This window comes from Vulpes vulpes, chromosome 2 (assembly GCF_048418805.1).
Source record: "Vulpes vulpes isolate BD-2025 chromosome 2, VulVul3, whole genome shotgun sequence".
Taxonomy (NCBI): Eukaryota; Metazoa; Chordata; class Mammalia; order Carnivora; family Canidae; genus Vulpes; species Vulpes vulpes.
In genome coordinates, this window is record NC_132781.1 from 49,035,511 (window position 1) to 49,058,965 (window position 23,455).

Genomic DNA, 23,455 nt, shown 5'->3' on the forward strand with positions numbered 1-23,455 from the left:
GTTGGAGCCTGCATCTCGGGTGACCATAGACCCTGGTTGTCCCCGGGGTGCTGTGGGGTGTCCCTGCTTGTGCAGGGGCCGCCCCCTGTGATGAAGTGAACGTCCACAGAGCCCTGTGTTGTGGGCTGTCTTGCCCACACCCCTAGACTGAGTCTCTGAGTGCACAGGGCCACTCGCCATGCTTCCACACACATTTATAGTCCGCACGCATGTTTGAACGGGTGTAGGTGATGGTGGGCGGCTGTGAGGTGGCTGGTGGACACGTTTGCTCCACGCTCCGCAGGGTGGGTGGAATCTGGTAGAGGGAGAAGCTTCCTTCCCTGCCTGCTTTGGGATTAGACTCCAGGCAGTGAGTGTGGGACACCTGCTTCCACCTGAGCACCCCCGTGGCAGGAGAGACCTTGCAATATGTCCACTGTCTCCCAGCCCTCCGGGGACTTGGAGCCGTCACGCAGCAGTGCCTGTGGGCCGACCATGTACTGGGAGAGTCAGACGAATACATGGAGATGGTGGTGGGCCTGAGGCCACAGATGCATTTCTACTTCGGGTGTCTCTCCTGTGGGGCCTGGGCAGGGCGTCGGGGCGTCGGCTTCCCCCGCAGATCCTCAGCCATCCAGTCTGGATAGCTTTGCAGCCCTGCCCTCGCACAGGATCCAGCAGCCCCCAGGAGGGCCCCAGTTTGGTGTGGCCGGGAGGGAAGCAGTATCCCTCTGGGTCTTGACTGTTCTGGGTGGTCGGTGCAGAGTGGCTGCACTTGGTGCTGGCTCTGTGTGTGCCCCACACGCCCTGGACTCAGTGTTCCGCATAGCTGTCCCCCGGGGCAGCTGGGCTTACTCCCATTGTGTAAATGGGGACGCTGAGGCCCACAGAGATCAGCTCCAGGCCGAGGGGGCCCAGGGATACGTGCCCTGCCCACGCCCAGCGCCCCTCTTTCTGCTCTGCACCATCAGACCTGCCACCTCAGCTGGGGGCAGCACCAGCTCCAGCGGGATGAATGAACGTCTTCCTTCTCCATGCTGGCTTTAGGGACCCTCAAGGGAGGTGGGCAGCCATGGGCTGCCAGGCCGACACCTCTATTCGTAAGGTAAGAGGCCACAGGAGAGGCGGGAAAACCTCCGCCTGAGCCTGACAGTGAGGAGTGCTGGGAGCCATGGAGAACGTTCCAGAAGCCCACGGAAAAGCCCTCCTGGGTATAACAGTTTTCTGCATCATTGTCTCCTCCCACCCTTCGGCTTTTTGGTTTGCTTTATTTTAACGGCCCTCTTGACAAATGACCTGCTTTCTGCCTGACACTGGGTCAGAGGGCGTGCCATGGGCTGCATCCATCATCGTAAGCACTGTGTCACCCTGACGGACTTGACCATTAGTTTCTGTCAGTGACCAAGGCACAGCTGGGCTAAGGAGAGATGAGCTTGGGGTCAGAGGTCAGAGCCACAGGACTTGGGAATTGGATGAATTAGGAATCTGCCGTAGTTAACAAAAAATTAAATCGCAATAGTTATAAAATATTCATCCATCCGGGCAGAAGGAAAACGAAGCCCAATATTTAATTTCAGATTATACCACCTCACTTTGCATTTTTTATTATAGATTAGGTTGGCCCTGGAACTCTGACAGGGCACTTGGGGACTTCATCCATTTCCACAGATTAAAAATCCTCTCGTAAAAAAATTAATTGCCATTAAACTGTTCAGCGGAAGGAAAAATGTGCCCATCAGGACCCATTTATTGACCGAGACCCCTCTGGCAAGCTAACAGGGAATGAGTGGCTAGTGATGGAGGGGCCAATGGGGAGGGGCCAGGCCAGTGGGGAGCCCCCTTGCCCAGGGTGGGGGTCCCTGCATGGTGCCCCTGGGAGGAAGTGGCGCTGCCAGTTTTGTGCAGTTCAGCAGCGGAGGAGCCCAGCCCCCAGCCCCCCACCCCCGTGCCATTCAAGTTCCAGATATGGCCCCTGGACAGTGCCAGCCTCAGCCCTGGCTTGTGACTCTGCCTGGAGCCAGCAGCAGCCTGACCCCTCCCAGCCCAACTCCTGCAGCAAGAGTGACCACTTATCATGCTGGTGGTCCTGTGGGGCAGTGCTCACAGATGGGGACTCTCTGTAGAGTCACTGGCCCCGAGGCCTGTCTCTCGAAACAGGCAGAGCCAGACTGGGTCTACAACTCCTGGGACCATGCTCTTGACCTCAGGTGTCCCAGAGCCTGGCGTGGGAGGATGTGGCCTCAAGGGCCCCCCCAGAGAGGTGCAGCTTGTGGAGGGGTCGTCTTGGGGACAGGTTCTGGAGGGGTGTGGCTGTACCGAGGGCAAGATTGCAGGATGGTGTAGCTTTGGTCGTGTCCCACAGAGGCCTCAGCTTGGGGACTGACTGAGGTCCTTCCTACAGGAGTGGGCTACAAAGTGTGTGGTTTTGTGTGGCCCCTTCCCTTTCCTGGGGCTACAGCTCCAGGCCTGTGATTATCTCCGGGTCTGGGGCTGGGGACGGGTCTCCTCCCGTGTGCTAGAGAGGACCCTGACCCTATTGGCTGCCTGACCCCCGGGGATCAGCTCTGTAGGGTCTCTGCTGTACCCTTGCTTAGCAAGAACGCCTCCTTTATGAGACGCAGGACAGGTCTTGTCCCAGGAGATCTGGTTTCCTGCCCAGGGCTGGCCCCGAGGAGGGATGCCACGTGCGTTTACAAATGGGTGTGTGTGTGTGTGTGCAGATGCATGTGCATGCATGTGACTGTATGCATGTGTGTCTGTGTATCTGTGTCTATGTGTATGTGTGTATATGCATGTGTGTATGCATATGTGTGTGGATTTGTGTGTCTGTATGTATGCATGTGTATTCATGTGTGTGTACGTGTCTGTGTGTGCACGTCTGTATGTGTGTGCATGTCTATGTGTGTGTCTGTGTGTATGTGTGTGCATGTGTCTCTGTGTGCATGTATGTATGTGTGTTTCTGTGTGCATGTGTGCATGTGTCTGTGTGCATGTCTGTGTGTGCACTTGTCTGTATGCGTGGATGTCTGAGAGGTCAGGTCACCCCACGGAGTCATCCTGGGACTCAGCCCTGTCTCTTGATGGCAGGTAGCGAAGGCTCACCCCAGCTCCTCTAGAGCATGTGCATCAGGCTTGGGGGCTGCCTGGCACCCACAGCCTCCTCACCCGGAAGGCCCAGCCGCTCAGCTGTGTGTGTGCGTTTTCTTTGTTTAAGATTCTGAGTTGGAAAAAAAAAAAAGATTCTGAGTTGGTTTATGTTCACACCTGGAGGAAAGGACCAGCTCTGGTGAGGGCTCTGCTTGGGCCTCCTCTTGTCCTCCCCAGGCTCCAGAGCAAGCCCCAAGAGACCAGGCCCCCACCACAGAACTAGGTAGCTGGTGCCTCTGCCTGGGCTTTTCCCTGCTCTGCTGGAGCATCTGGCGGTGGGTGGCGAGAGAGAAGGAGGTGGCATTGGGTACAGGAGCGGCCTCTCCCCAGCGGCCTGTTGAACGCCTTCTACATCTGCTGTCAGATGGGACTTACAGAAATCATTATATTTAAAAGCCTAAGAGAAGGATTTCTTTCCTGAGAGATGAGGAGTTTTAGGAGTTTTCAAGGAGTTTTAGGCTCCTGGGAGGCAGGGCACGGCCCTCTAGGCTTTGCCAACACAGGGAATGCAGGATGGGAATGGCAGGGGCCCCTCTAGCAGACGCATGTCAACCCCATTCTTGCTGTTTTCACCATGTCCAAAGTGTGTGGCTCTGTGCCAGGGGCCCAGGCACAGCCTCGAGTCACCCATATGTGGCACCTGACCTCCTGCAAATCCATGATGCATGTAAGGGCCAAGGGGGGGATCTCCCTCAGCACAGGGCCAAGGGTGCCTCTGTGGGCAGGTGGGGAGCTGGCTCTTTTCCTTCTGGGGCCCTGCAGCTCCTGACCCTCGTGACCGCCTGTCTTTGCAGGGGACAACAGGAAAGTGGGGGCTGCCAAGGGCTCCCCTGTCCGCCCCCGGATGCCTAGTCCAGCCTTTCTCCGCGGTGACCTGCAGGGGTCTGCCAACGCACCCAGCCTGGCTTCTTATGATCAGCCTGTGACCATCCAAAATGCCCTGGCTGTCCTTAGAGACCTCCGCCAGCAAATCCAGACTGGGCTGGAGCTGGCCCAGAGCCGCCACCCCAGGGCAGGGCCAGAGCTGGGGAGGTCAAAGCTGTGGCTGCAGAACCTGGCAGGGAGGAAGCAGCAGGGTCCCTGGAGCATCTCGGATGTGCGGGGCCCCTTTTCCAAGAGTCCTCAAGCTGGGATGGAGGGGAAGCACTCCTCCTTAGAGAGGGCTGGCAGCTTCCCCAGTGGGCATCACCGGAACACCCTGGCTGGGTGGGAGTCCTATCCCCAGAAGACTGGAACTGCCCAAGGATGGAACCTCTCCTTTCAGAGGCCTGGGAGCCCCCCTGAAAGGCTGACCTCCTTCCCCCGGCGGCCCTGGAGTGCCTCTGCTGGGCAGGCCTCTAGGCTCCAGAGGACCGGGGAGGCCCAAGGATGGAACCCCTCCTTCCTAAGGTCTGGGAGCCCCCCTGAAAGGCTGACCTCCTTCCCCCGGCGGCCCTGGAGTGCCTCTGCTGGGCAGACCTCCAGGCCCCAGAGGACTTGGACTGCTTATGAAGACTGGGATACCCCCACCCGGGGACCACTGAGCCCTCTTGCCCAGCGGGCCTGGAGTGCCTCCTTCACGCAGAGCACTGGCACCTCAGGCAAGGGCAGAGGACCCCTCCTGCCTCCCTCGGGAGTCAAGCGGGGCTGGCCGAGGAAGGAGAAAGATGTACGGGTGCCGCCACCCTGCCAGAAGCCCCAGGGGGTCCTGGGCCACCCCTACAGCTCTGAGGCGCTGCGGGAGTTCATGCACCAAAAGTCGCTGGCCCGGCGGCAGCAGGCCATGAAGGAGAAAGCCTCGGCTGTACGGGCCCTTGAGCTGAGGAACCAGAGGCTGCAGGACATCTACAGGAAACAGAGGGAGGCCGTCCTCAGCAAGGCTGTCCCTGTGGTCTCCCAGACGACCCCCGGCATTGTGACCTTCTTCCCACATTGTGCACAGTCCAGGGTAGGCACTGGGTGTGGTGAGGCCGAGGAGCCAGCCCGCTCAGCCACTGAGCCCCAGCACCCCCAGTGCCTGCCTCCCTGGGTCTGGTGGGGTTGCAGAGGGACCCCGTCGCCTCAGCCCCAACCCTACAGAGGGGACTGCCAGAGGTCCAGCCTGAGACCATCCAGAGGTCAGGGCTAGTTGTGCCGCTGAGACATGGGGGCCCAGGGTCTTGTGGCCAGGCAGGGTTCTGACTGTGTCCTCCTCTGCTCTAGGGCCTAGAAGCCCCCGGGAGCCTGGGGTCCCCTGTCCTGGAGTGGAGCAAGGTGACATCGGGCATGGTGCTGGGGGACCAGGAGGCCCCAGGCAGGTGGGTAGGCAGGGGGCAGGGGCTCCTCTGGCCAGGCGGCCTCCCCCTCCACCCGAGCTGGTGATCACGGGTGCCGGTTCCCACATCCCATGGGGGGTGCATTTCCACAGGGGTTTGTGGCCACCGTCTCTCTCGTCACGGAACATTTCCGCACCCTGAAAGCAGACCCCGAACCTGTTGGCAGCTCTCCCTGGGCCTCCCTGCAGCCTCCAGCAGCGCGGCTGCTTTTGGCCTCTACAGAGGCATCTGTGCGGATGGAGTCTGCGGGGTCTGGTTTCCCTCTTAGAGCATGTTTTCTGGGTTCATCCCTGAGGTTGCGCGTGCCAGGACGTCCTTCCTTCTCTGTGGCCACATAACACCCCACTGTAGGACACCCCGTGGGTAGTTCACGCACTGGTCGGGGGAAGGACATTTGGGTGGCGGTGAACAAACCATTGGAACACCTGTTTCGTGTCTCCTGTTACGTGCCCAGGGGTGGAACCACCGGCACCTTGGTCCGGTTTCCCTTTTCCAGGAACTGGCAGGTGGTTTTCCTCACTGGCTGAGTCCCCACCGGCAGTGGAGGAGGATCCCGGTTTCTCTGTGCTGCCAACACTCCAACACTCCTGGTTTTATCTCTCCTTTGTTTCTGGTTTGTGTTCAATGCCACATATTTTAATCAAGCCAGGGCATCATCTTGATGGGAGGGGTCAGGGGACGGCCCCCACTCTGCCTGGGGTGCTCCTGGAGACACCAGGTCCACAGAGCACCTGGGAGGCCACCTGCTGTTCAACTTTTTTTTTTTTTTAAGATTTAAAAAAAAAAATTATTCTTGAGAGACACAGAGAGGGGGACCCACTTCCCCCTGCCCCTAAAGGGGAAATAACAATGACAGAGACACAGGCAGAGGGAGAAGCAGGCTTCAGGGAGCCCGACATGGGACTTGATCCTGGGTCTCCAGGATCACACCTGGGCTAAACCGCTGAGCCACCTGGGCTGCCCTGCTCTTTAACTTTTTAAACTCCCTGGTAACACCCCAGGGAGGGGATGAGCCAGGGGTTGGGTGTGCAGGCCTGGAGGCCCTCACATGTCCCGGAATCCCCACGCTCGGGCTGAGATGGCAGCCAGCGCCCTCCCTCCGCAGAGGGGCCAGTGGGGTGCTCCTGGCTGCCCTGCACTGATGCCCCTGGCTTCCTCACCAGACAGGGCAGGCTGTAGATCCTCCCTCTTGCTTCCATATTTCCCCCTTCCCTCCACATTTTAAAGGAACTGTAGAGAAATACACATAACATAGAATTTACCATCTCAGGGCCGTCAGTGCACTCACACCGTCGTGTGGCCGTCCCCTCCATCCATCCCCAGGATGTGGTTGTCTTCCCAGACTGGACTCTGACCCCATGACACACGCACACCTCACCTCCCCACCCTGCTGTGTCTGTGGGTCCGACTCCTCCAGGGCCTCCTGGGAGCTTCCGCTCATACACAATCTATCCCCCTGCGCCCACCTCACCTCCCTCAGCCCCATGTCCGCCACATCCATCCGTGTCATGGCAGGTGCCGGGATTTCCTTTTTTATGGAAAGTGATGTTTTTGTTGTTGAATTTTGGGCTCCTCACCCGTCTGGACATTGACCCCTATGAGATATGTGGTTTGTGACAACACTCCCCCTCCCAGAGGCTGCCTTCTCCCTGCCACTCCCCTTGACTGGGCCTTCGACGCACACCAGTTGTGCATTTTGAAATACTTTGATCGATCTGTCTTTTCCTTTGCCGCCTAAGCTCCTGGGTACTCTACCCCCAGAACTCAGTCTTTCTCAGGCCTGTTGTTGTACGAGGCCCTATAGCCATCTCTCTGTTCAGAGACAGTCCCTGAGAATGGACACACTCCGTCCCAGAGGCTGCACTGGGCTCACCCCTGCACACGTGTGTTTCAAATATGCCACAGAGGACACATGCACTGGACCTGACCATCTCTGCCCTGTCTCCCTGCAGCTTCTGCCTGTGTTTGAACAGAGCCTTGAATCGCACTGAGACCCTAGAGACAGGCGGCCCCCAGGACGGCTGGGAGGGCACCCCTGTACTGATGTCGGCCCGTTCCTCCTTGGGCCCCCTGAAGCTCCAGGACCTGACCACCCGCTACCCGCGCCCCGGGGTATGCATCTACCTGGACCCCGAGGAGAGCGAACGCCTGGGCATGCCGGGGCCCCTGCACTTCCGGTACAAGCAGGCCCGGCTACAGGCACTGGAGACCATGGCCAATGTCTTGAAGCAGCGGATTGACATCCTGACGGCCAAGCTGCACAAGTCAGAGGCACTGGACACTGTTGGGGACCCAGTCTCAGACCTGTCATCCTCACGCCCCAGCATGGTGCCCGCTGACCCCACGCCTGCAGACCCAGTCTGCCTTGGAGCTCTGGTGCCCAACGGGAGCAGAGGGGCCCCCTGGGACTGGACGGACATGCGGGCCAGGCCACTGGTCTCGCCCACCTGCTTCCCAGGTGGCCAGACGCTGCCACGGAGTCCCGACTGGGAGCGGCGGCAGAGTGTGAGCCCAAGGGGCCATTACGACAGCAGGCCCCGAGGTAGGGCCTGGGCATGACCACCAGCCCCACCAGTGGCCAAGGGGACCCCACTTCCCCCTGCCCCTAAAGGGAAAATAACGATGACAATACCACAGCAGGTGTCTGGGCCACTAGAGAGGATGTAGGTGACAGTCCTGGCCAAGCCCAGCCAGACCTTGTCAGGACCATGGCCCTGGTGGGAGGAGGGTGAGGCCTGGCCCTGAGGCTTACATGGCTGCCACCTCTAAAGAGGGGCAAGAGAGTGGACATGGCTCTCCAGGCCCTCCCTGCCGTGAGAACTGGGGGTGCCTCTCCTTCAGTAACCCCTGCACCCGCCAGCAGCTCCTCCCCTCCTTCCAGCTCCTGGGGAATGAGCCCTGGTGTCCATATCTCCAAAGGTTTCATTGAGGACGGGTGTTTGGAGCTGGATAACAGGCTGGCAAGAAACACGGCTTCTTTCCCGGCCCTTGGCTCCTTCATCGGGAGGTGAGCTTGCATGCTTTCTATACACCCCAGCCATGCCAGTGGCGCACAGCCCATGCACAGGAGGGCTCTGGGCTCTGGGGTCTGGGTGCAGCCAGGCTGCTGGGGGGCACCGCTTTTGACGGGGCCACGAGAAGGCCCCAGACCAGGATCAGGGCCTGCTGGCTCTGGTGATGGCTCTGGTGATGCCACTGGTCAGGCCAGGCCAGGGCAGGGCGAGGGAGCCCAGGCTGCACAGTGGCTCTGAGACTCTGCCCTGGCTGGGCTGCAGTGGGCCCCTGACCCAAGGTCCCTGCTGATGGGGGGACAGCCCCTGGGATGCACCCCCTCCGCACACTCCTCTATGTTGGCTCCCCGCCCCAGCCAGACACTGTTGGCCACACTTTCCTGTGTGATTGACGAGTCCTCCTGCCCAGCCCCATGGGCTGAGTTTTCCCCCAGCACAGCCTGAGGCCTTTGGGGGCCCCCCTCACACAGGCCCTTTCCTCAGGCCGCACAGGCCAGGTAGAGGAGCAGACCCATAGCTGCCAGCAGGGGGCAGCATCGGGCTGGACCGCTGGTTCTCCACCACCCCTATGTCCACTGGGAGGAGAGGTCAGGGAGGGGAGGATCCCGAGGTCAACCCATTGCCTGGGCTCCCGGAGGACACCCAACATCTGCACACTCCACTGTTGGACACCCAGCAGGGCCCCGCCCCGCTGCCCACGGCACCCCCCACCCCGGGCGCTGCGTCCTCCCCATCCCCTGGCCCTGTCCAGGCTGTGCGGAGTCGTGCCCTGGACGACCCAGCAGCCTTGCCGGGCAGGGATCAGGGCCCCTTGGCATGTCCAGGGAAACTGCCTGGCCTGTCCCTCCTAGAATAGCAGCTGCCGCTCATTGCTCTGGCGGCCTCACCTCTGCCTGAGTCCAAGGATGAAGGTCAAGACCCTCTGGTCCAGCTTGTGGCCAGCCCTCTGCTGCTCCAGGCCGGTGCCCTCCCAGACCCAGGGCTCCCTGCTGGGGCTGTGGGGTTCAGTGCTGGTTGGGGACCCAGCCAGCTCCTGCCCTCCCAGTGCCTGTCCACCCCAGCATCTCTGGAAGGAAGGATGATGGAGGGTACACCCCAGCTGTGTGCCTGCCGTCGCCACCTGTGGCCTCTCTGCACCTCGGGCAGTGCTATCAGCACCCTGTGAGATATGTTCTCATTCCCACTTTACAGACAGGAAAACTGAGGCTCAGAAAGGCACAGTGACATTGCCGGGATCACACAGCTCATGGGAGGGTCAAGCCAACACTCAGACCCATAGGGCTGGGCACCAGAGCCCATTCCTTAGTCCAGCATTCTCAAACTATTCCCTGAGGACCCATTAGAAATGCAGAGTCCCCAGCTCACCCTGGCCCCCTGAACCCAGTACACAAGGCTGGGTCCTAGGGCCAGTCCTGTGGGTGATAGGGTGAGAACCACTGCCTTAGAATGTCTAGGCCTGAGGTGAGCAAGCCCCTCGGGCCACTGCCCAATTCTGTGCATAAAGTGGTTTTGCACATGGCCTCGCTCATCCTCTACCCAAGCGTGGCTGCCGTCCTGCCGGTGTGGATTCATGTCTACAAAGGCAGAGACTGTGCCTGCATAGCCCGGTGCTTGCTGCTTGTCCCTTTATGGAGCATGTTTGTGACCGTTGCCCTAGACAGCTGGGGGGACACCGGCTTATCAACCACCCACTGTGCTGGCATCCCTTGACTAAGCCTTTGAGGAGAGCCGCCCGGTGGGGCTGGCATCCCGAGTTCAGGGTTGGGTAGGAGGGAGTAAGATGAGCCCCCCACAGCGGCCTGGTCCCTCGTGTCCCCTCCTGTATCCTGGTGGTCACCTTGGGGTCTTCCGGGTTCAGCCCATCCATCGCCTCCCCAGAGCTTGCCCTTTTCCCCAATGTCTCCCCAGCAAGGCCAAGGTGGCAGGGGTGGGGGCCAAGCCGTCAGGTAGCAAGTGCTCAGCAAACAGCTGGGGCTGCTGGAGGAGGGCTATGTCCCCCCCTGCACTTGTCCGAGTCTCCATGGCTGGCTGGTGTGTCCTTGGTGATGCTGGTGGTCCTGAGTCGCTGTGCGCTGGGAGCGGGCGGGGGAGGGGGGTGTATATGTGGCAGCTGCACTCTGGGGAGGCAGAGCTGTGTGTCTGCTGTCATTGCCCGGGCACTGTGGCTCTCCTGGCTGACTGCTCTCTCTGGAAAGGCCCAGACCCATGCCTTCCTCCCAATCCTGGTAGTGAAATGTGCTGGCCAGCCTCAGGGTAGGGGTTAGTGTGGCCTGAGCAAGGGCAGGTCCCCGAGCCCAGCCAGCCTGCTGTGGCCCCTGCCTCCTTGGGCACCTGGCCAGCTCAGGCCCCCAGTGTGGGACAGAGCAGCATTTTGGGCCACGAGCAGGTGGTGGCGAGGCTTAGGGCTGCTGCGTCCACCCTGCTGTGCTGGGCCTGGTGGACAGTGAACAGTGCCCCTTAGCAGGTGGTAGAGGGAATGATGAGATGCCCCACGTTCCCAGAGTTCCCATCCTCCCCCCAAGGGCCTGGCGTGGGAACAGACCCAGAGCAGGCATGGGCTTCCAGGCGAAGGGTGTCCTGGTCCCAGCTCCTGAGGGCTGCTGGTCCTCTGGGTCCCAGGGCAGAGCCCCATGGTGCCACCTCACTGATGCCACTGGGGACACTGCGGGTGTTGGCATCTGTGGGTGCCACGTGCTCGCTGCCATCCTCCTGGCTCACTGCCATCCCCCTTGGTTCTTTGCTTCCACCCTGGACACTGTGGGTCTGAGAGAGGCTTCTTCGTTCAGGCCGAGGGAGCCCAGGTCACTGCTCCCACCTCAAAACCCCCAGCACCTCGTACCCCGCAGATGTTCCCTGGCCAACTCCACTCACACGTGTGTTTGCGTGTCCCTAGCTCCCTCGGGGTGCCAGCCGTGTTGGACCCCACCTGTGGCTCCCTGCAGCTGGAGGAGATGCCGGCGGCCAGAAGGGTGGGCTCCGTCATGCCCTGGACCATGAGAGGCTGTGGTAAGGGCGAGCCTGCGGACAGGCCCTGGGCTGGCTGGTCGGGTGGCCGGGGAGGTCCCCTGGGGACCCCCTCCACTGCCTGATGCTCCGGTGAGGTCCTACGGGTGTAGAGAGATCCTTTTCTATGTGGAGAGCTTCCATACTTCAGTATTAAAGTTTTTTGGAGGCTTTCGGGACCCAGCTGCTTGTTATCGCTCTTGCCACACCTCTGCTGTGACCGAGACTCCATCCCATGGGGACCACTGGCAGCCCTGCTCCCCACCGTTTCCTCTGAGCACCCGCTGGCCCAGGCTTCTGCCTTTCCTTTTGCTTCTGAAGGGTTTGGTTCCTGGGTTTCAGGTGAAGAGACTTGCTCAAGGCCACAGAGTGGGGGCGGGAGGGGGCGCCCTGCCCGGTGCGCTGAGGAGCCTGGGGGGCTGTGAGGATGCTCCACCCAGCACCTGCTCAGGGAGGGGCAGCTGGAGGGTCCCGGCTCTGCGGCAGGAGGCCCAGAGGACTGAGAGGCTGGGGATGTGTGTGGAATGGCCCCTGCCGGGCTCATGTCATGGTCTGGCTCTCTCTCTCTCCTCCCCTTCCTCTTGTTCTGGGGGACTCTCTAGCCTGGGGAGGTGCTGCTAACCCTGCTTCTCCCCGTCTCCCAAGGAAGAGCCCCAACAGCTTTAGCAGCCCACTAATTCATTTGTTTGCACCCCTCTCTGCTTTTCCAACTTGTGCCCATGGCACCTGCTGTGCCGGGTACTGACGCAGGATCAAGCCCTGCCCCCAGGCATGGGTTTTCAGTGGGGTCAGGCTTCAGGAGATGCTAGAGAGAGAGCACACAGCACGTCAGGTTCTGAGCCACAAGTGACTGGCTTCCTGGAAGAGATTTCCACCGTGTTTCCAGTCCCAGAAAGTGTGGCCCAGAGAGGGGCAGTGAAGGGCCCAAGGGCACCCAGGGGTGAGCTGGGATTCAGGGTTGGATGCAGGTGCCAGTACTTGTGCATCCCTGACTGTCCTTCTGGAAGGTTGGCTGAGCAGGGGGATGGCTGGCTGCTGTGAGGGTCAAGGGAGATTCCTAGTCACACAGGGGTGGCTGCCTCCTGGCCAGGATCCTGTCAGGCTCTGGCCTTCCCTCCCAAGGGGATAGCCCTTTCTTCAGCCCTCACCTCAGCCCCATGTACCATCCCCACAGGGGTGTGCAGCAGGAGTGGCTCCTTGCTCTTGGGAGGGACGTCCACTGTGGGGGCCATGGTGAGGCTCCGGCAGGAGTAAGCATGACAGTCCCTATAGCGAGGTTGGGGTGAAGACCTGGGAGGCACTTGCTTCAGTGGCTGTAGGGGACAGTGGGTACAGGCCCCCCCCCCACCCTGTCCATCACCTCCACACTTGGGGCCTTGCGTGCCTGGAGACCTTCCCTGGACCCACTGCCAAGAACCTGGGCTCAGCTGTATGTCCCAGAAAGCTGGGAGAGCACTGGTGGCCCCTGCCCCTCTCCACAGTCAAAGGGGTGACGTGAAGCCTAGGGTTGAGGTAGGAAGCACTTGGCCCTTAGGACAGCCACTGCTGCTGATTCACAGTGGACACTCAGTCCACGTGCACCCCCCCACAAACACACACAGACTCGCGTTCCCTGCATTGTGTGTGCCCACATGGGGTAGTCGACATCTGCGGGGTCAGGCAGCCGTGCCTGGAGCCCACGGGGAGGGGCATGAAAGCAGAGCTAGGGCAGAGAAGGGGATCCTCCCCACACCCACGGGGGAGAACCATCAGTCACTGGTTGGAAGGACAAAATCCCTACATAGTGGACTCCTGCCACTGAGGGGGAGCTTTCCCGCTGACTCACTCAGGGGGCGATGGTCAGTGAGTAGCCTGGGCACTAGGGCAAGACGGGCCTTCCTGCAGAACTGCCCCCTTCGGCACGTGCCCCTCACACAGAGGTTAGTTAGTTAGGGGGACCCATGCCACCTGCTATGGGACCTCGGGGTCCCCAGGGTTCCCACCTACACCCATTGTGCCTTTCAGAGGGAGGACATGGGGCAGCTTGAGAAATGTCCCAGGGCCCTGCTGCCTCCTGGAGTCTCCGAGTCTGGTCTGGGAGGAGCAGTTGGCCAGGGGCCCTGGCAGCTTCCACACGCTGAACCTGGTGCCAGGTGCCAGGTGCCAGGTGCCAGGCCTTCCAGAAAAACCTGCTCCTCCTGCCGGCTCTGCCTCCAGGTGCTTCTGCAAGAGGCAGGGAGCAGGGTGGATGATGGGGTGCAGGCTTCCCCCAACTTCTCCATCCTTCCCGCATCCCTCCTCACTCTCTGCTGAGTGGGGCTTATCTAGGTGTCAAGTTCCCTGCAGGATATCTTTATCCTGAAGCCATGGGCAGCCTCCCCAAGAATCATTTGAAACCTGAGCTGCTCCTGCCTGGAGTGGCTCAGAGCAGGATATCCAGTAGCCAGAGAAATCCAGCAGTGTGCACACCCAGAGTGCCCATGCTGGGCCTGTGTCCGACACCTCTTCCGGAAGGCCTCCCATGTGACACCTGGTCTGGGCCAGGTCCTGCCACTCACCCTGATCATAGTTGGCTCTGTAGGCCGTGAGGACTTGAGGGTCTGGCTCTCCCTGCAGTTACAGCCAAGGCCTGCCACGTATGTGTGCTGGGGAAATGTATGCCGGGAGCATGAGTAATGTCCTGAGGGTCCCGGGTGCCCCAGGCCAGGCAGCCTGTGACACCACGTGGGGGTTTCACCCGTCTTGGCGCACCTGAGGTGAGTCCCATCCTCATGCCCCTGCTCGTGGAGAAGGAGCCTGATGCTCGCGGAGGCACCATCACTCCAAGCTCATCAGTGGCAGAACAGGGGTTCGGATGCGGCTTTTAACCTGCTGCAGGCAGTGCTGTCCACTAGACTAACATGTAGCCTAGCACTGCCCAAGAGACCCCGGTGTCCTGCAGAACCTTCTGGAGGGAGAGAAATGTTCTAAGTTCTGGGCTATCCAGGATGGTAGCCATCAGTCACATGTGGCTGTCCTGCCATTGATCAGGCCAGCGGGACCTGAGGCTGGCACGTTAGGTTTTCTTTCCCTTTCATTTAAGCGTAAATATCAGGGGCGAGTGTGTGGCCGGCAGCCAGGGTGACCTGGACAAGTTTAGCTGTGACCTGGGCACTGTGACCTGCCAGCCTTCTCCTGGCTTCAGGCCCTGGTTCCCCGAGCCCAGCCACCCAACTGAGAACACGCTTGTCACAACATGCCCACCTCAGGGACAGCCTGCTCTCTCCTGGGTCACAGCTCCAAGTGCAGGACTACAGAGCCTGTGTCCCCCAGATGACCGTCTGGGGAGCTGGTATGCTGTGGCCAGAGGTAACAGGAACACCCTGTGCTAAGGCTTCCAGCCTCCAGGGTGCCCACAGGATGGTCAGTGGGCACCTGGGCTGGTGGGGCTTTGCGGGGCCGGGGCATCTTCTCGGGCTCCAGCTTCTCTCAGTGGCCATGAAGCAAAAGCAGAGGAGGATGTGTCCTTCCCAGGGGAACTTCAGCTCAGAAGAGAAATTGGGAACCATTCTCCCTGTTGGGGATCCATCCCCTGTGGAGGCTGGCAGGGAGGGAAGGGCTGCCCCATGCTCAGCTCCTGCGAGGTGGCTGGAGCCCCCACTTCTCCCCCCGGGTTGCGCTTCTGAGTTTTGGTGGTGCCGTGGAAATGCCGTGGAGCTGGTTTTGCTGCCATCCTCTGCCCCTGCCGCCTAAACCAGGAGAAGCTCTGGAAGAGGAGCACAGTCCGGGGGACGGCATTCTCTCTGCACGCTCACTAGCATCGTCGGGCACCTGAGAGCCATCAGGAGAGCCCTGCCACCTGTGCCGACCATCCCACATGCACCCCCCTGCCCGCTCCCACCAGGGCCGGGCCGGGAAGATAGGAGGATGGCCAAGGACGGGGCACACCGGCCACCCCTACGGGCAGCCCCAGAGGAGCCAGGAACACCTACAGTGTGCAGAGCCCACACTGGACCCTCGGGGGCCGTCAAAGGGAAAGAAGACCCCCTTCACTGCCCTTGGGGACTTCCTGACCTGGCAGGGAGGCAGAGGTTTCTGTGCTCATTCTTGGGGCAACCCCAGAAATCCCAGGGACCCCCAGGGGCCCTCCCCCCGTGAGCATGGTTACAGTGTCAACAGCTGCCATCGGTCACCTCTCTGCCAGGGAGATGGGCACCTCGTCTTCCCGCTGAAGCTCCAAGGGGCTAGTGTTCTGTTCCCCGGGGCCCCCCAGGGAATGCGTGCTCGGCTCTCGCTGTGTCTGCAGACGTGGCGTGGCGTGGCTTGGTGGGGTGGGTATGGCTGCGGGTCAGGCAGACCGAGCCCCCGGGAGGTGGAGGAGTTGCAGCAGCCAGCTGGCCCCTCCTGCCCTAGGCTGTACTGGCCCAGCCTCCCCGGAAGTGTGGGGAAGGGGCTGTGATGCCCAGGGTCGGGGCACCCTACCCTCCTGCGAGGCAAGTGCTAAGGCTGAGCAGGGGTGCCCCAGGCCGCTCAGCTGTCCCTTCTCTGTAGCTCCCACAGGTCAATGTCTCCAGCACCTTGCCAACATCCCTCGGAAATCCCCGGGCTTTCTCAAGTCACTGCAGGTGTGTCCTGCCCCCATTGTGTCAGGCTGACGGCAGCTATGACCCCATCCCCTTGCCCCTGAGGCTGAGCAGAGAGGCTCCAAAGCGGGGAACTGCAGAATGGGGGAGGCCTGCAGTGCGAGGAACAGGCAGCCTTAGGACACAGGCCTTCTCAGCCCCGATGGGAACAAGCCAGCTGGATGAGGGGGCCTTCAGGGCATCCCTCCCAGAAGTGTCCCATTCTCAGAGGTTGGGCTCAGGGCTTTGGGGGAGCCAGGAAGGGTGGGCGCAGCAGTGAGGGGCGGGCCCTGGAATCCTGAGGCTTGGGCCCTCCCTGCAGCCGGACCTGCAGGAGCAAGAGCAGGCGCTGGCCCTTCTGCGGCAGCGGGCAGAGCTGGAGGTCTGGGAGACGCAGAAGGCCCTGGACCAGCTGCTCTTCAAACACTGTCTACAGGTCAGCCCATCCCGGGGGCTCTTCACGGGCAGAGGGACAGTGCTAGCCCACCTGCCCGCCCAAGCCCAGGGCCCTCGCAGGGGGATTGGGCGCTCTGGCTGAGTGGGGCCCTCTGCCTCTGCGGAAGGTCAAGCCGGAGGGGGGCAGATGCCACACCACCTGAACCATGGGCTACACTGGTGCCCAGAAGAGGACAGCAGAGCTACCTGCCAAAGGCCAGCTTAGTTTAAGACAGAAGCAGGACATCTGGGGCACCGGGCGGAGGGCTTGGATGAGTGCCGAGCCTCCTCCCTGTCTGTGTCCTGGGCATGTCAGCGCCTGCTTGTGGGGAAGGGGTCCCACATCCCCGAACCACCTCTGCCAGGCCCTGTGCTTGCTGGTCGGGGGTCAGACAGCACCCAGACCCAGGCCAACATCTGTGATCTGGTTGGATGTGGCGAACCTTTGGGGACTGTTGGGATGTAGTCCCTCACAGTACACAGTACCTTCCCAGGAGGGTACCCCAGCCTGGGGGAGTGCATGCACACGCATGCACACGTACATGCCTGTATGCGGGCACCACACACACCGCCCTGGGTTCCATCTCTCTCCTTCCCCTCCTTGTCACCAGCATCACAACTGCTGGGTACTTGTGGCTGTTGCAGCCCCCACAGGCCATTTGATCGCCCATCGGGATGCTCCAGCCCTGGCCTCGCCCCACCTGTCGCCCTGCCCCACCCCCACATCCAGCCATGTCTGGGGGGCAGGGAGGGTCCGCCAGCTCCCTGTGAAAGGCAGACAAAGGAGACTTCTGAGGTTGGGGCCCCCATGACATCCCCCACCTTCCTGTCCTTGCAGCAGCTGATGAAGAAACATTCCACCCAGGCCAGGCCAGATCCAGCTTCGGAGCGGGAGCAGCCACAGGTGTGCGGAGACCTGCAGCTGAGGACCTCACCAAGTACTGTGACAGCCAGACCCAGGTGGGGCCCCAGGTGGGCTGGCCACACCACCTCCCAAGGTGGAAGAGGGCGGGTAGGCTGTCTGGAGCCAGTGGCAGCAACTAGGGCTGCTGGGGCTGCGACACCTGTGCTTTTCCCCACAGATCACACCCAGCGCTGGGCAGAGAGGCTGCTGCAGCCCTGCAGGGTCCCCAGGACGGGCTTTGGGCGCAGCAGGACAAGTCAGCTTCTGCAGGTGAGAGTTGGCAGGCACCGTCCCCTCGCATGGGGCAGGCAGAGGAGCCTGGCATTTGGGGACACGCCACCTCCTCCTGTAGGACAGGCTCTCCCGTCCCTCTCTCTCCTGGGCTCTGCCCCTGCTGTCTGCATCCTTCCACCTCCGATATTTCAGGAACTCCACTCAGTCACCTTTCAAGGTGTCTGTGCACCTGTTTCTGGGGTGGCTCTCGTCCGTTCAAGTAGACCCGATTTGCCTCTGGCGTTACCATCCTTCTGCCTGAAGGACCTGCTGTAACTGTTCTGGTGGAGCTGGTGACAAATCCTTTTAGCTTTTGTAAAGTCTGAGGACAAACTCATTTCATTCTTCCTTTTTTTTTTTTTTTTTAAGATGTTATTTATAAGAGACACACACAAAGAGAGGCAGAGACACAGGTAGAGACAGAAGCAGGATCCCTGCGGGAAGCCTGATGTGGGACTCGATCCCAGGACCCCGGGATCACACCCTGAGCCGAAGGGAGACACTCCATCACAGAGCTCCATTATCATTGCTTTTGAAATATCCTTCCCCGAACGCAGACTCAGGTGGACGGATTTCCTTCCTGTTGGCAACTCTGCCTGGCCATTGGGTTTGTGTCATTTGCGACAAGAAACCTGGGGTTGACTCCCTCTTCCCATGCACGGGAGGCGCTTCCTCCTCTGGCGGCTTTCCTGTAGGCGTTCTGGAGTGTTCCATAGGATGGCTATGGGTGTAGCTTCTCTTTCTGTCTCTTGTACTTGGGGTGTGCTGTGAGCCTTGCACCTATGGGATTACCATCCTCCTTGTGCTTATGAATGTCCAGCCACCGTGTCATCTGTGTCCTCGCCGTCAGGCCTCCATTCGCTTGGATGGCTCATCACCTGCAGCTGCATGTGTGCTTGGGAGGCTTGGTTCTTCTCGTGTGTTTGTTTTCTTCCTGCGCATCCTCTTGGGGAGCTCCTGCTACTGTGTCTCTGTTATCCTCTGCGGTATCCTCTCTGTCACTAGTCCCAGCCAGTGTCTTTTTTTTTTTTTTTTTTTTTGTCTCAGGCACTTGGGTGTTGGTCTCTAAAAGTTCCATCTGGACACTTTTTTCTGTCATCCCCAATTCTACTTGACATCTTAAATGTAGAGAATACAGTTACAGACGCTTCCAAAGTCCTCCTCTGGCTCATTCTACCATTTGGGTCGGTTTTGATAGGTTAATCTCATTATAGGTCATGCTTTCTTGCTTCTTTGCATGCCTGCTGGACGGTTTGGGTTTTGTCTTGTTGGGTGCTTTGTGTGCGCGCCCCTACGCACGATTTGGAGTTTCATTATGGAATGTAGAATGATCGGATCGGAAGGTCGGATCCTTCCAGGTGCTGCTTTGACAATTGCTAGGTGGCCGTGAAGCAGGGCTCAGTCTGTGGCCCTAAGACCCATAGATCTTGAGGTTTTCCAGCCTGGCCAGTAGAGACGCGCATAACCCCGGGCCTTGGACTCCTTCCTGACGCTCTCTCCCCAGAGTGGGTAGCTTCCTCATGCATTCACCAACCAGTTCCCAATGAGGGCTCATGGGGAACACTCGGAATCTCTGGGTTCTCCCCATGCTTCTCTCTCCTCCCTGGTCCTTCTTCCACAAACTTTAGCTGCCTGGGTCTCTCCAGACTTCCAGCTCCATGTCCTCTTCTTGAGGGGTCTACTGGGCTCTGCCTCAGTTTCCCCTCCCTGCACTGCAGCCTAGAAACATTCTCAAGGCAGTTAACTGTGACTATCAGGGGTCTGTGCCATTTGCCTGATGTTCAGCATCCAGAAAATTGTTCTTTTGTATATGTGTGTGTGTGAACATTTATATATGTGTACATGTATATATATAGTTTTTTCTGTTTTGTTGCATTCTAAAGTTATTTTTAGTAGGACAGTAAATCCACAGTCTGATTCCTTTTACTCTCTTGGTGGAAAGCACAAGTCCTCAAATGAACTTTTTAAAACTAGTCTCTTTTCCATCCCACCCAGCACTGAAGGACAGCGAGCAGCAGTCAGTGACAAGAGGGCTGCTTACACCCAGAATTTGGGTTCAGCTGTCACCCCATCTTCTTGGTGCTGACCTCAGACAGGTCACTCGTTGTCTCTCCTTCCACAGAAGAGAGGCAGCAGGACTTGTCATCCTGCAGGCCTCTCTACCTTGGGTCTGGTCCTGTGTATGATCAGTGGGTTCACACACCTCACATTGGGACAAAGGAGGTGGTCAAATCCTCCTGGAGTAAAGATGTGGAGCGTGAAGCTCTGTATATGAGGGGTATTAAGCTACCCCAGACATTCTACCTTTGAAAGCCCCCTGGAACCCCTACCTGACCCAGCACTCTGTCTAGAACCCCTACATCGCCCAACCACAGACTGCTTTCTGTCCCCAGAGCCCAGGCAGGAAGTGGGACCAGACCAAGTGTCTCTGCAGCTGCCGCAGGCCAGGCTCTATGCTCGGGTCAACCCCACCCACCAGGTACAGGGCGAGGAACACTGGGGAGGGGGCTTCAGGGGAGGCACTGGTGGCCCCTTTTATTTATCTTTTTAAATTTTATTTATATGAAATAGAGAGCGAGCGGACATGAGCGGAGGGTGAGGGGAAGCAGCAGAGGGAGAGGGAGGAGCAGACTCCCTGCTGAGCAGGGAGCTGAGGGATCACGACCTGAGTGGAAGGCAGACGCTCAACCACTGAGCTGTCCCGGTGCTCCCGGCAGCAGCTTTCAGACCTAGATCCTCTCTCAGCTGCCTGGAGCCATCAGGCGCTGAGAACCACCTCTCCTAGAGCCCGCACCTAAGGGGTCTCCACTGCAGGTCTGGGGCGGGGGGAGACACTCTCTGCCAGGCACCATCCTTCCTACGGGGACACCCACCGAAGCCCCTTTCTCTTCCTGGGTCGGTGAGTGAGAGCAGACATCTCAACAAAGTGCTCAGGCAGGGCTGGTTGCACCTGTCAGGCTGTACATTGCAGGTCAGGCGGTCCAGTCTTTCCCCAACTCTCTTGGGCACAAACAAGTGCTCAGGCTGGATCAGGGCTGGGCAGGAGACCCAGACGATGAGGACCCTGCCCTGCCTCTGGGAGCTCACAGTCGGGAGGGGGGGTACCCCGCCCCAGGAAGGGAGGCACCACAAGGGGATGAGTGAGGCGGGCAGTCCGGGAGGGCTTCTTGGAGGCGGTGGCCTCCCGTGGGCTGGGCACTCCTCCCACCCAGCGAAGCTAGTCCCGGAGCGGCCCGCTTGGTCTGCCCCGCCCCAGTGGAGGCTGGCGGGGCCCTGGAACGCCAACCCCGGCCGCCCCGGCCGCTTCACGATCCAGATGCTCGAGCTGAGCCAGCGGGAGGAAAAGCTGCGCGCGCAGCAGCAGGCTGCGCTGCTGCGCCTGCGCGAGAAAACTCTGGAGGAGAAGATGCGCGCCGAGCTGGCCTGGTTGGAGCATCAGCGACGGTGAGCGCACGCGCGGTCCCGCCCCCCGCCGCCGGGCCCCGCCCCCGAACCCAGAACCCCGCCCCCACCCTCTCCGGCCCCGCCCCCGAGCCCTGGGCCTGACTGCGAAGCAAGGAACAGATGGAGCCAGATAGTGTACGGTGTTTAGTGACCAATGTTTCCCGAAAGTTAGATAGGGCGGTGACGCACCGCGAACAAGGCCTAGTGCCCTCTGCGCCGCCAGCCCGTCGGGGGACAGGTGCATAGCAGGTGCTGCCCTGCAGCCCGGGTCTCCCTTGGCCCGGGAACATCCGCCCTCGCCCCTGCCTGACACCACCGCCCACAGGGGGCCCCTTTGTCCTTACAAGTGGACAGGGGGAGAGACCTCCCTCAACGTACACGCCAGCCTGGGGCTTGCTGGTCAGTGACCCTTGATATTGGGTGCACCGATAGCTTCTCCGCACCCCTCATGGCCTCCCACAGAGGGTGCTCCCCGAGAGGTCTTAGGGGCAGTGGACTAGGCCCGGGAAGGTCCTCCTAGGGAGTGGACTAGGCTGGTGAAGGTCCTCCAGGGCAGTGGACTAGGCTGGTGAAGGTCCTCCAGGTGGTGGACTAGGCTGGTGAAGGTCCTCTATGCAGTGGACATCATGCGAGGCTCTTGGCCTGCAGTTCCACAATGGCTCCCGCTCCCCTACCCCCCTTCCCCCGCAAAGGACCTCTGGGTGGGCTGGAGCTCCAGGGTGCCAGGTGCTGCCCTCCCTCTGTCTCTGGAAAGTGGTCATGAAGAGTAGGCGGGAAGAGTGACAGCCTGGGTGCCACCAGGTCCCCAGGGGTCCCCAGCCTGTCCGAGCAGTGGGAGGGGGCCATCCCAGGTCCACCTGGCTGGCCAGGGCTGGCTGTGTCTGCAGGTTTTCACATCCCCTTGCTGGACATGAGGTGAGCCGTGGGTCCTGCCTTGTCCCTCAGGTGTCTGGGCAGCAAGGTGAGTGCCGCCTTGCTGGCAGCCTTGGCAGAGAGACAGCAGCAGGCCCTCAGCCGGTTAGAGCAGGAGCAGGTAAAGGCAAGCTCAACCCCAGCGGCTGGACAGGAATGTGAGCCTTCTGCACCGCACCTTGATGATTCCTAGGCATCACCACCGTCCGATGTAGCCCAGGACCCTGTGGTGCAAGGGGAGTGCCCAGGGGTCAGAGGGGGCAGCGTGGCCTGGGTGCAGTGTGGCCCTGCAGTCTTGCCTCCTGTAGCACGTTGGAGGCTCAAGCTCGGGAAAGTAACAGTAGTGTCTGTTGCGAGGCTGCAGGGACTTTAGCATAGTCAGCACTGAGCAGGGCGAAGGTGCTGGACCACAGAGGGGCTCTCACGCTGCTCCCAGCCTGGTGTCCAGGGGCTGCTCTACTCGTGACCTCATGTCAGTCTCCCAGCGCGCTATGTGATGGGACCAGCTTATGCACATGAAGACACTGAGGCTCAGTGTAGGCAGCTAGCTTGCTCAGGGACCCTCAGAGGGGAAGTGAGGGGTGCTGCTGGACTTTGGGTTGAGAGAAGACCCCTGCCCTGTATGGGCCAGGGAGGCACGGCGGCAGATGTGGGGATTCCAGGCAGAGGGGCAACGGGAGGAGACCCGAGAGAAAGATGCAAGTGACACCATCTGTAGGGCATGCCCCAGTCTGTGAGCTATGAAGGGGGCTTTGAAGGGGCTCTAGTTGTCACACGGCAAGGAGGCAGTGAGCTGGGTGGAGCCACTGTGGTGGGGACTGGGGGCTGAGCCCCTGTCCACTGGGGCCACTCTGGGTAAGATGGCCCTGCCGAGGGATGCGCCTTCAGAGACAAGGCAAGGACCAGATGACAGATGGGGACAGTTTAATAAAGGGTGGGGACAGTGCCCAGAGCCTGCAGAGAGGGAGGGCTGCATGGGGGAAGGCTGCGTGGGGGAGGGCAGAGGAGCAGCCTGCCCATCCCCACCCAGGTTGGGGGACCCAGGGACCAACACCCCACCTTCCCTCCTGCCTCTTGCTAAGCCTCCTGTTGGCCAAACCCAAGAGGGGTGCCAACATGCTGAGCATGAGGGGGCATGTGGGCAGGCTCAGGGAAGACCCTCTGGAGCTGGGCTGCCCCCCCCAAGACACCCGTTCTCCCCGTTCATCATGTGTCTGTCTTCAATGCATTCCTTTGTGCGGGGCTGGGGGTTCGCTGATGTCTCCCCTGGCTGGTTCAGAGAGAAATCCGGTGCCTGCAAAACACTCACCTGTTCTCACACAAGGAGAGGATGCTGCTCCTGCAGCACCAGAAGGACATCCTCTCCCTGTGGAAGGCTGTGAAGCATCTGCAGCAGGAGTTCCAGGCCTGGACCGGGGTGCCTCAGGTGGGTGCACTCACTGGGCTGGAGGCTTGACCAGTCACCTGGCTGCT

General features: G+C 60.3%; 1 protein-coding gene across 1 annotated transcript in view; it reads left to right on the plus strand.

Annotated features, from left to right (window-relative positions):
• The window catches only part of CCDC187 (coiled-coil domain containing 187), a 51,621-nt gene that overhangs the window by 19,410 nt on the left and 8,756 nt on the right, over positions 1–23,455 (plus strand). The window contains exons 8-20 of the mRNA XM_072744786.1: positions 3,921–5,053; positions 5,308–5,402; positions 7,373–7,962; positions 8,340–8,427; positions 11,325–11,437; positions 15,944–16,017; positions 16,337–16,450; positions 17,288–17,409; positions 17,532–17,623; positions 20,020–20,105; positions 20,943–21,070; positions 22,016–22,103; positions 23,262–23,408. Of these exons, the coding sequence (XP_072600887.1) occupies positions 3,921–5,053; positions 5,308–5,402; positions 7,373–7,962; positions 8,340–8,427; positions 11,325–11,437; positions 15,944–16,017; positions 16,337–16,450; positions 17,288–17,409; positions 17,532–17,623; positions 20,020–20,105; positions 20,943–21,070; positions 22,016–22,103; positions 23,262–23,408 (2,870 nt within the window). The remainder of the gene's footprint in view (positions 1–3,920; positions 5,054–5,307; positions 5,403–7,372; positions 7,963–8,339; positions 8,428–11,324; positions 11,438–15,943; positions 16,018–16,336; positions 16,451–17,287; positions 17,410–17,531; positions 17,624–20,019; positions 20,106–20,942; positions 21,071–22,015; positions 22,104–23,261; positions 23,409–23,455) is intronic.